The following is a 12,150-nucleotide window of genomic DNA, read 5'->3' as shown; positions in this document are numbered from 1 at the left end:
CATGGAGCGTTTGCGCAGCCACGGCACCGAGTTGAATACTTGCAATAGAGATTTTCTGGACCACAATGTATAAAATATTTACTGTCAGGTCCTTTACAGAAAAAGCTTGCAGATTCCTACTCTAGAAAAACTCCCACATATACCCGAGGGCACAGGAAAGGGCTTCTGTTTCTAGCAGCTTGATGGACCAGTACACAAAGGAACCCGCCTAACAACAACAACAACAAAAAGAAACCTGAAAAAGTCACTTTAAAGCATGTTTAAATGCATCGCTGAATTGGTAAAAAATGGAGGACATCTTCAGAGGCCAAAAATGACGGGAAAGCATGATCCAGAGAGGTAATCGAGCAGGAAGCCGACAGCAGACAGAGGGCTACTGCCAGTCCCTGGGGTATCAGCACTGCTGGTTTCCATAGCTGCCATAAGTAATAGAAAACAAAACCCATCCAAGGAGGCAGTGAGGCCCTGCAGAGAGTAGGGACCTTAAAAGGCACACCCTCAAGGAAATGTTAGACCACTCCACAGAGAGAGATGGTAAAGACACTAGCCTCTGTGTGGAGGGGGATAATCTTCACTGAGAATTATTAACAAGCTGGCTCCCAGGTAAGATGGGGCTAGAATCCACACTACCTGGGTGACCCCCATAAACCAAGCTAAAAATGTCATTTAAAGTGACCCTGAGTTATCAAGGCCCTCAGATGCCTGACAGAGGCCATGAGATATCCTTTCCAAAGGACTGAACCTTAAAACCAAGCCTCAAAGGGTTCCCATAAAACATATAATAAAGAAACAACTTGCCTTAAGCAAGAATCATCAGAAATAGCAAACAAGAGGATGCAAGAGACTTCAGATATAACCATTACTGGATATCCGATACAAAATAAGAGTGTTTATTATGATTAAGAAAAATCAAAGAAGGTATGAAACTTTGACCAAAGAACAAAAGAGATAACAAATGACGGATCAGAGTTTTAGACACGAAAAGCATAGTCACCAAAATAAGGAATAAGTGTAAGGGGTTTGTTATTATTTATAAGGGAGAAAAAAATTAGAAGCCACCCCTGCATTGCCAGAGAATAGAAAAGTCAATTTTTGTACAGTCAAACGGTGAAACACTTTAAATTGGTAAAAGTGAATACACAAGAGCTATGCAAATTGGCTTAAATGACCTGTACAAGCATAATTTTGAATTAAAAATTCAAGCTGCAGAAAAACACAGGATGTTATATGTATAAAATTTAGATATAGAAAATACTATATTTTGTTAGAAATACCCAAGAAGACAGTTAATACATGTATGTACACACACACACACACACACACACGGAATGAAATGAAAGTATGTGGAATAAAAAGTATTAGATTCAGGGTAGTGGTAACCTTTGAGGGGGTGGAGGGAGATATGGAGAGGAGGGTGGTACACCCAAGACCTTGGCTCATGGCATTACTTACTCTTAGGCCAGAGGGTGGCTCCATTGATATGTGCTGTATTTTCTCTTAGACCCTATTGTCTGAAGCATTATAACATTGTTTTAATAGAACAGAAAAAGCAAAGGAAAAGTTTTCTTTCCCTTTACACCTAGCTTATTTGTGGAGGGATCATTACATCGTTTATTTTCTTGTTTATTACATAAAGAGACTTTTTCCTTTCTGGTGTTTCAATCAACAGCAGGCTGAAAATCAGGCCCAGGAGACGAAGAATAAGCTGGATGTAGCAAAGCACCAGTCCGCGTTGGAGCGTGGACTTGCCCAGCTGCAGACCACGTTGCAGAGGAACCGAGGCGAGGCTGTTCAGGCACGAGCTCAGGCGGAAGCAGCCCAGCACCAGGCTGGGGGCCTTGAGGAGGTCTTTGGTCCTACCTCTGCCACCAAGAGCAGACAAACAGTGCTTCTTTGAAAGAGAATCCCTTGACCCCAGATTTTTGTGCCATTTGTCAGCATTTCCTTTAGTGCTGGTCCATGTTCCATAGTGTGTGTAGGGACCCTGCTGGACATGGAGACGCTTCTGTACATGGAGGGCTGTCTCCCAAGGAAGAGTTTTGTGACTAGATTATGTTAGACTGTTTACCCCATCTAGTCGAGTTTTTTCCTAAACTTCCAAACATTCACAATTTATGTCACGGGTCTAACTGTACGTATTGCCCTTTGCTCTAATTAAATCCCATAGCAGATAAAGAAGTACAAGTCACCTGCCAAAGAGAAAAGATTGAGTTACAAAAATCAGAGTGAGTTCATGAACCAGTTGTGGAAAATGGCCTGTTCATTTCGGTTGCTGAAAGAAGCTATCAACTCATTTTCTTGGCAGGAAATCTTTGGTTGGTCTCATTCATATAGCAGCTTAAGCAAAAGAAAGAGGTTGAAGTGTTTTTTATAATTGGTGTATTTTCTTGCTCTTAATTCCTAATGTGCTGGGTACATTTTCTGCTGCCTTGGGAGTTGAGGGTGTTTTCTATGGAACAGAGGTTGAGAAAGGTGCTTCCTGCCCACCTTCTACCACTGCCATAGTCCATTCCTGGGTCGGGCCTGTATTCATCTATCTAACATTCTAGGTTGTCAGCCACTCAGGCCGACCCTGAAGATTTCCCTTCTAATATTGAGGGAGCCCTTCATAACCTCCTGCCTCCCTTCCTACCACGTTCCTGTCTCACCTTCGTGCCAAGCAAATCCTGTGTCCTTGCTGCTTCTGAATGTTCCCCACTCTCTCTGACCTTCACCTTGCACTTGTAAGTGCTCGACCCAGCTGAACCGAGACCTTTGTCAAGGGCAGCACCGAGTCATTCTGTCCTGTGTAGCTCTGACCTTATACTTCCGGACGAACTGGTACCTCATAAATAGTTGCCATCACATAAAGCAATGTATGATATTTTATAACAGGAAATTTTCATTTTTAATTCACTAAAGCTGAGAATTTTTTCAACCTGTAAACAAACAAACAATGCAGATGAAAGCTCTGTTGGACATCTCAGAGTGACTCAAGCGTATTGAGTGGATGAGAGTTGCCTCTTCTTTTATGTAGAGTATCAGGCAGACATCACATGTGTGTGTGCTTTACAAGTATCTTCTGATAACGAGAATGTTACTCTGTTGTAGGAGTTTGTTGAGCTACAGAATCAATATGCTGTTCTTCAGCATAAGATGAGTGCGCCAGGACTGACAAAGGAAACATTAGAAAAAGTGAAACAGCTAAAAGATGCAGCAGCAAAACTGGCTGGAGACACAGAGGACAAGATGAGAAGAATAGCAGGTACCTATTCTTTATATGTTCCCAGCTTTTTTGAAGTATAATTGACAAACAGAATTGTATGTATTTAAAGTGTACACTGTGATGATTTGATGAATACGTATGTTGTGAAATGACTACTACAATTAAGTTAACACATCCACCACCTCACATAATTACCTTTCTGTGGGAGTGGTTTAGTCACTAAGTTGTGTCCGACTCCTGCAACCCCATGGACTATACCAGCCAGCCTTACTCTCCATGGGATTTTCCAGGCAAGAATACTGGAGTGGATTGCCATTTCCTTCTCCAGGGGAAATTCCCAACCCAGGAATTGAGCCTTGTTCTCCTGCACTGCAGGCAGATTCTTTACCGACTGAGCTACCAGGGAAGCCTGTGAAGTTGCTTAGTCATGTGGGACTATTTGCGACCCCGTGGAATGTAGCCTACCAGGCTCCTCCATCCATGGAATTTTCCAGTCAAGAGTACTGGAGTGGATTGCCATTTCCTTCTCCGGGGGATCTAACCGACCCGGGGATTGAACCCGGGGCTCCTGCATTGCAGGCAGACTCTTTACCCTCTGAGCCACCAGGGAAACCCAGCCTTTTTGTATATGTGGTAATAATGCTTCTGACCTACTGATGTGTACAATACAATCTGATTGATCCACAGAACCATTCATCTCACAACTGGAAGTTTGCATTCTTTGACCAACATCTCCCCAGTGTCCTCTACTCCCCCAACCCATGGCAGCTACAATTCTCCTCATTTTGTGTGTTTAGATTCCACATATGAGTGAGATCACATAGTATTTGTCTTTCTCTGTTTGGTTTATTTTCACTTAGCATAATGTCCTCTAGGTTCGTCCACTGTCGCATGTGGGCAGGATTTCCCTGTTTTTTATGGCTGAACTGTATTTATACATACATACGTATATAATTGATACATGTATATATGCCTCTCACATTGTCTTTATCCGGTCATCCACGGATAGACACAGGTTGTTTGCAGATCTCGGCTGTTGTGAGTAGTGCCGCAGGGAACCCAGGAGAGCAGTATCCCTTTGAGATACTGATTTTGTTTCTTTCAGATGAATACACACATTGAGGATTCCCAGATCATGTAATAGTTCTATCTATCCTTTTATGCAGTCCCCCAGTTTGACAATAACATCATATTAATATTCCACCTTCCTAGTAGAACAAATACCGGTTTCAATTTATTGTTGACACAGTTTAACCACGTGTGAGTCCACTGAGTTGAGACAGAAGTAGGAGCTGGGTTTGTGACTGTAACGGAACATGCCTTGTGCCTGGTCTTACTTCAGAGAGTATTGATGAACTCTGATCTGTATTAACGGGAGCACACTGAAACTGCCTTTAGTCATCTTAAAATGCCCTTGTCCTAATTTGGTGCTGCTTTTATTTCTTTGGCTGTGCTGGGTCTTATGCTGAGTCGTGGCATGCGGGATCTTCAGTTGTGGCATGTGGACTCTAGCTCCCTAGCAAGGATTGAACCCAGGCCCCCTGCACTGGGAGCACAGAGTCTAAGTCACTAGACCACCAAGAAAGTTCCCTAATTTGGTGCTTCTTAATCAGAGGTGATTTTCTCCCCTTCCTTGGGGATAGAAATGTTTGAAGACATTCCTGTTGTCACAACTAGTGGTTCAACTAATGTTCTAGTGGATGGAGGTCAGGGATGTTGCTAAATGTTCTATAATTCACAGAGTGTCTCCCTGACAATGAACAGTTATTCTGCCCAAAATATCACTAGTGCCAAGGTGGGGAACCCTGTCCTAACCTATGCTGCTCATTTTCTCTTCTCCTTCAAAGTACCTTTTTGGAGTTAGTGTGATCTAGACGCTAGAGTGCTACATCATTTAGCACGGGTCTGTAGGTAGCAACTCAGAAGGAAACACACTCTGAACAAAATAGAAGTTTTGATGCCCAAGAAGTGTAGTAAATACTGATACTCTATGTAATATAGATAACTAATGAGAACCTGCTGTATAGCTCAGGGAACTCTACTCAGAGCTCTGTGGTAAGCTAAGTGGGAGGGAAATCAAAAAACCAAGAAGGGACATATGTGTATACACAGCTGATCCACGTTGGTGTACAGAAGAAACTACAGCAGAAACTAGCACAACGTTATAAAGCAACTATGTGCGTGCGTGCTGTCATGACTGTTTGCAACCCCATGGACTGTAGCCCGCCAGGCTTCTCTGTCCAGGCAAGAATACTGGAGTGGGTTGCCATTTCCTACTCCAGAGGATCTTCCCAACCAGGGATCGAACTGGTGTCTCCTGCATTGCAGGCAGATTCTTTACCACTTGCACCACCTGGGAAACCCAAAGCAACTACACTCCAGTAAAAATTAACTTAAATAAATAAAAGCCAAGGAACCAAGAAAAACATAGACCACTTTGGCTAAAGAATTAGTTTCCATCAGACATCAGAGGTTAAGTAAATAAATAGTTATGTAAACACAGAACACATATAATTAAAAAGTTTATCAGTCTACTTTTCCGACAGCTGATACTTATTATTGTTCTGGGCAGTCGTCATGTCCTGAACCACCTCTAAATCATCAAGAAATATCAAATGATGAGTGGTCTAGTTTTACTGCTAGTTGTGTTTATTGTTTCACAAAGACCCTGATGCTGGGAAACATTGAGGGCAAGAAGAGAAGGGGATGACAGAGGAAGAGATGGTTGGATGGCATCATCTAATCAATGGACATGAGTTTAAGGAAGCTCCAGGAGATAGTGAAGGACAAGGAAGCCTGGAGTGCTGCAGTCCATGAGATCAAAGAGTCAGATACCACCTAGCAACTGAACAACAACAAAGCTTTCACATTAACCAGATTCATTTGGAATATAAGTAACTCTCAAAATATTAAAATAACTGAAACTCCTCACTTATAAGGGCCTCTTTATTATAAAATGGATTGCAGAGAGAAATATCACTAACCTCAGATATGCAGATGACATGACCCTTATGGCAGAAAGCAAAGAAGAACTGAAGAGCCTCTTGATGAAAGTGAAAGAGGAGAGTGAAAAAGTTGGCTTAAAACTCAACATTTAAAAAACTAAGATCATGGCAACTGGTCCCATCACTTCATGGTAAATGGATGCGGAAACAATGGAAACACGGAGAGCCTTTATTTTGGGGGCTCCAAAATCACTGCAGATGGTTACTACAGCCGTGAAATTAAAAGACACTTGCTCCTTGGAAGAAAAGTTATGACCAACCTAGACAGCATATTAAAAAGCAGAGACATTACTTTGCCAACAAAGGTCCATCTAATCAAAGCTATGGTTTTTCTAGTAGTCATGTATGGATGAGTGTGTGTGTGTGTGTGTGTTAATTGATCAGTCATGTCTGACTCTTTGTGACCCCATGGATTGTAGCACACCAGGCTCCTCTGTCTTTGGGATTTTCTAGGCAAGGATACTGGAGTTGGACTATAAAGAAAGCCGAGCACTGAAGAACTGATGCTTTTGAGCTGGGGTATTGGAGAAGACTCTTGAGAGTCCCTTGGACTGCAAGATCAAGCCATTGAATTCTAAAGGAAATCAATCCTGATTACTCTTTGTAAGGACTGATGCTGAAACTGAAACTCCAGTACTTTGGCCACCTAATGCAAAGAACTGACTCATTGGAAAAGACCATGATGCTGGGAAAGATCGAAGGCAGGAGGAAAAGGGGATGACAGAGGATGAGATGGTTGAATGGCATCACTGACTCAATGTACGTGGGTTTGAGCAAGCTCCAGGAGTTGGTAAAGGACAGGGAAGCCTGGCATGCTGTAGTCCATGGGGTTGCAGAGTCAGACACAACTGAGCAACTGAACTGAACTGATTATAAAATGAGTCTTTGGCCCTATAACCATTTATATCTGTGCTATGACATGAAAAAAAAAAAAGAAAATGTAACATCAGTGTGGGCCAAAGTCAAGAAAAATAACACCAAACTCTTACTGTTGGATAGCTCTGGGGAAGGGGTGGGTGAAGAGGAAAACACTACTTTTTACATTTGTAGAATTGTTTTAAAAGTAGTGAGCTTCTTTTCATTTTCAGTATTTTCCTAATAATTTTAAAAATAAATACTAAGATTCAAAAGGACAAATGTTTCTTTACCTTGAACTCCAAGGGTGATACCATGAAGAATCAGTTTCTGTTATTCCCAGACCTTGGTCCCTGTTATGGGAACAAAAACACAGGGAGAATCCTTTCTGTCTTATATTTTATGTCAGTGTCCACCTTGTTTTCACTTTCCCACATAGACTAAAACTTTCACAGTTCTTGAAATTAAGTTGAAAGAGAAGTTTTAAGTCAGGGGACATCTACTCAGAGAGACCGAAAATAGTGCCTTCTACTTCTTTCTTTCTTCTCACTTTAAAGCTATGCTCACAACTCAACAAGATAGGAAAATAAGATGGTGGTTTGGCCATCTTCCCAACTCTGCCACTTGGGAACAGGCTGAACCACAAAGGTTGTATTCTATTCCATCTGTTAGGAAGAGAGGCCCATGGGATTCCAGAAAGGAGCCCTGACTTAACTTGACGAGGTCAAAGTGAAGAGAGTGAAGAGTGGGCCCCAGTCTACAGCCAAGTTCCCTCCGCAGAGCTTTGTGTCAATCAGGATCCTAGCAAGAAATGAAAACACACTTGGATGCAATTCTGGATCATGTGTTTATAAGCAGAGTTGTCTCAGTTATCTATTCATCACATCACAAACACTGTTCCCTAAATTTAGCATCTTAGAACAACAAGCATGCACTGTTTTTCTGTGGGTATCTCCTGTGGTGTTACTCAAGCAGCTGCTTTGGCTGATGGGTCAACTGGTAGGTCTGCCAGGGCCCAGGATTGGCTGTGCCTCTCTCCACCAAGTCTTCTGGTTCAGGTTGCTTGACAGCCTGGTGGTTACAGGGTTCCATTAGAGTGAGTCGAAGGCATAAGTCTCTTGAGGTTCAGCAACATCATTTCTTCCACTTTCTATTGGTCCAAACATCTGGCAAAGAAAGCTAGACCTGGTTTGAGGGGAGAAGGTAAATAGGCTATATTTCTTGTTGGAAGGCACTAGAGTTAAAGCGTAGGAATTAAGGGCATCAACAAGGGCATGGAGGTCCTGGGTGACCAGCAGAGAAGCCATTAGCATCCCTGAAGGAATTGTGAGAAGCAGGAGTGTGAGTGCTGGAAAGCAGCCCTGGGAACACCGGGGCAGAAGGGAGGAGGCCGCCTTGCAGGAGCTGGACTCAAAAGATGGCAGAACCGCCAGAACTCTGCTGCTCCCCAGGGATGCAATCTGCTCACTCCCCTCCCCCGCACCCATCACTTCTCAAAACCGCCTGGCAGCCAAGTGTGAATGAAAGCCAGAGGTCAAGGGAGCCAGGTGATGTCATCCAGGGAGGCTGGCTTTCCAGGACAGGCAGGTTGGGAAATGGATCTGGTGGGGCAAATGAAGAGTATCCAGCATGCTCTTATTAAATTACTCGGTAGAAACACCGGATCTATTAATATTTTTCTCTTAGAACAAATAGTCTTCTAATGCTAAAACCCCTCTTCAATCCCAAATGACCTGTATGTGGAAGTTTCTAGTGATTGATAGAATGCTCATCACCTATCATAGCAGCTTCTTAGTCTTTGAACTGCTGTGACTACTAGAAAGTTGCTCGTTTGTTTTTCGGTTGTGCCTTGCAACATGTTTGATCCTAACCAGGAATCAGACCCATGCTCCCTGTGTTGAGAGTATGGAGTCTTAACCACTGGACCGCCAGGGAAAGTTCTTTATATTCAGACAAAATCCCTTCATGGAGCTTTCATGTGCTGGTTTTATACTATGTCCTCAGGATGACCAAACATGTACACTCTGCTTTTCTGCCCACAAGTACTTGAAAATATCTATAGTACATATCCTGAATCTTCTTTCTCCGTTTGAAGCATAACCAGTTAATTCAACTTTTGTTCACGAGACAGTTTCATATTTCTTCAGCAGTCTAGCTTGTTATTCTAAACACATGCTACATGCTAGTTTGACAGTAACCCCAAACCACATGTGATACAACCTGAGTATCCACATATGATACAACCAGGTGAAGTGAAACACTTACTTACTTCTTTCTTTTAGAAGTTCCACTAAAGAAGGTCAGTGTCTTTTCTAAAGGCCACCTCACACTGTTAACTGTAGCTCTCTCTACCTCTTTCATCCACTACTGTATGAGCTCCTGGTTAGGGTTTACTATAATTCCCAAGTATTTGTTGGATAAAGAACAGATAACTAAATGGATGGATGCATGTATGGATGAATTCATGAATGGGTATGTGAATGGATTTATGCAATCATAGATAAGATGAAAGGATGGATAAGAGTGAAAGGCATTACTTTGCTTTTACTGTTCGGGGACTTCAGTATCAGAGAGGAATGAAGAAATGTACATGTCTTTAAAAATGTCTTCAGGCTTTTTTACTGAAAAATTGGGAAGCTTGTGTAAAAAGTGAAGTTAAAATAGCAAGAATAAACCTTTGGAAATACAGTAAGTCACTGTATCCAACCAAAGCACATCATCTCTCTTCATTTCTAATGAAATCTATTTCTCTTTAGAGTAAAATACCAATTTATCTGCTGACTTGAGTGAAAACCTTGAGAAATCTGGTGAAAATAAGTGACTTATGTCTCAAACCACAAAACTAGATATGCCCTTAACTGAAATATAAATCCCTGTGTTTTGTATAATGGGGGTATCTAGGAGTAATCTATCAAATAGAAATCATTTAATCCATTTTCTTTTTCAATTAATTTTTATTGGTGTATAGTTGATTTACAATGTTGTGTTTCTGCAGTAGAGAAAAGTGAATCAGTTATACATAAACATGCAGATTCATCTCCCAAATAGGTCATTCCAGAGTACTGAGTAGAGTTCCCTGTGCTATACAGTAGGTCTTATTAGTTTTCCATTTTATATATAGAGGTGCATTTACGTCAACCCCAGTCTCCCAGTTTTCCTTCCCCCACTTTCATCCTTGGTAGCCACATTTGTTTTCTATGTCTGTGACTGTTTCTATATTGTGATTCCACAAATAAGGTATCATGATATCTGTCTTTTTCTGACTTACTCCATTCACTGTGACAGTCTCTAGGTTCATCCATGTTTCTGCAAATGGCATTATTTCGTTCTTTTTTATGGCTAAGTAACATCCCCCTGTGGGCGTGCCTGGGGGCTCAGTGATATAAAGAATCTGCCTGTTAATGCAGGAGACAAAAGAGATGCGGTCCGATCCCTGGGTTGGGAATATCTCCTGGAGGAGGGCATGGCAACTCACTCCCATATTCATGCCTGGAGAGTCCCATGGACAGAGGAGCATGGCAGGCTACAGTTCATAGAGTCACACAGAGTCAGACATGACTGAAGCAACTTAGCACACACAAGTGCCAGTGCAGGAGACATGGTTTTGATCCCTGGCTCAGGAAGATCCCCTGGAGAAGGAAATGGCAACCCACTCCAATATTCTTGCCTGGAAAATAATATGGACAGAGGAGCCTGGTGGGCCACAGCCCATGGGGTCACAAAAGTTGGACAACACTTGGTGACTAAACAATGACACCCCCTTGTATAAATGTACCACATCTTCTTTATCCATTCATCTATCGATAGACTTTTAGGGTGATTTCATGTCCTGGCTATTGTAAATAGTGCTACAATGAACATTGGGATGCATGAACTTTTTTCAGATTTTAGTTTCTTCCAAATATATGCCCAAGAGTGGGATTGCTGAATCAAATGGTAGCTCTATATTTGATTTAAATGGAAGCACAAAAGACCCCAAATAGCCAAAGTAATCTTGAGAAAGAAAAATGGAGCTGGAGGAACCAGGCATCCTGAGTTCAGACTATACTACAAAGCCACAGTAATCAAAACAATGTGGTACTGGCACAAAAACGGAATATAGACCAATGGAACAGGATGGAAAGACCAGATAAACCCATGCGCCTATGGTCACCTAATCTATGACAAAAGAGGCAAGAATATACAATGGAGAAAAAAGACAATCTCTTCAATAAGTGGTGCTGGGAAAACTGGACAGCTACATGTAAAAGAATGAAATTAGAACATTCTCCAACACCATACACAAAAAGAAACTCAGAATGGGTTAAAGACATAAACGTAAGACTGGATACTATAAAAATTCTTAGAAGAAAACATAGGCAGAACACTCTCTGACATAAATTGCAGCAAGATCTTTTATGATCCACCTTCTAGAGTAATAAAAATAAAAGCAAAAATAAATGGGACCTAATTAAACATTTCCTCCATTTTCTTCTTTAGGATTTGGAAAAGAAGATCCAAGCTTTGAATCTTAGTAAACAAGAAGAAGCTGATCAGCTGAAACAGTTGGAAGATCAAGTCATTGCCGTTAAAAATGAAATTGTCGACCAAGAGAATAACTATGCTACCTGCTACAGTTAGGTGGAGTTAAAGCGCAAAATCACGTGTGCCTTCATTTCTGGCTTCTGCTGAGCAGACCTGAGGAGCTGCGCTGAAGCTGAGAAGCAAGAATGGCCAGCCTTTTCTTCCTCCTCCTCTGAATCCTCTCCTAGCCCGGCATGGCTGGGAGTGAAGCCTGGCCAAGGAAATGCCACTTCATGTGGAATAGAAATGGAGGAGTAGAGAGATCAACTCTAGTTTCAGGAAACTTTGTTTTCACCTTCCTTTCCTTTCATAGCTTAAAAATAATGACTTGCATGTTACATGTGTAAATCTATAAATAAGTATGTATTTATACTCATTTCAACCCAGTGGCCTAAGTGTTAAATAAGTTGCCAGCACTTGGGGTTGGGGGAATGGGGATTTCTAATCAACAGGCAAGATGTTACAATTAAGCAAGATGAGTACCTTGCAAAGGTCTACTGCATATTATACATATAGTCAGTG

General features: G+C 41.8%; 1 protein-coding gene across 1 annotated transcript in view; it reads left to right on the top strand.

Moving 5' to 3' along the window:
- Positions 1–11,685, top strand: part of LAMB4 (laminin subunit beta 4) — a 112,287-nt gene extending 100,602 nt beyond the window's left edge. The window contains 4 exon segments of the mRNA XM_065938470.1: positions 1,673–1,846; positions 3,091–3,240; positions 9,193–9,195; positions 11,545–11,685. Of these exon segments, the coding sequence (XP_065794542.1) occupies positions 1,673–1,846; positions 3,091–3,240; positions 9,193–9,195; positions 11,545–11,685 (468 nt within the window).
- The last annotated feature ends 465 nt before the right edge of the window (positions 11,686–12,150 follow it).

The sequence above is a fragment of the Muntiacus reevesi genome, chromosome 6 (genome assembly GCF_963930625.1).
Source record: "Muntiacus reevesi chromosome 6, mMunRee1.1, whole genome shotgun sequence".
NCBI classification, from domain to species: domain Eukaryota; kingdom Metazoa; phylum Chordata; class Mammalia; order Artiodactyla; family Cervidae; genus Muntiacus; species Muntiacus reevesi.
The sequence above is the reverse complement of the archived record's forward strand: the minus strand, read 5'-3'. Positions and strand labels throughout refer to the sequence as shown.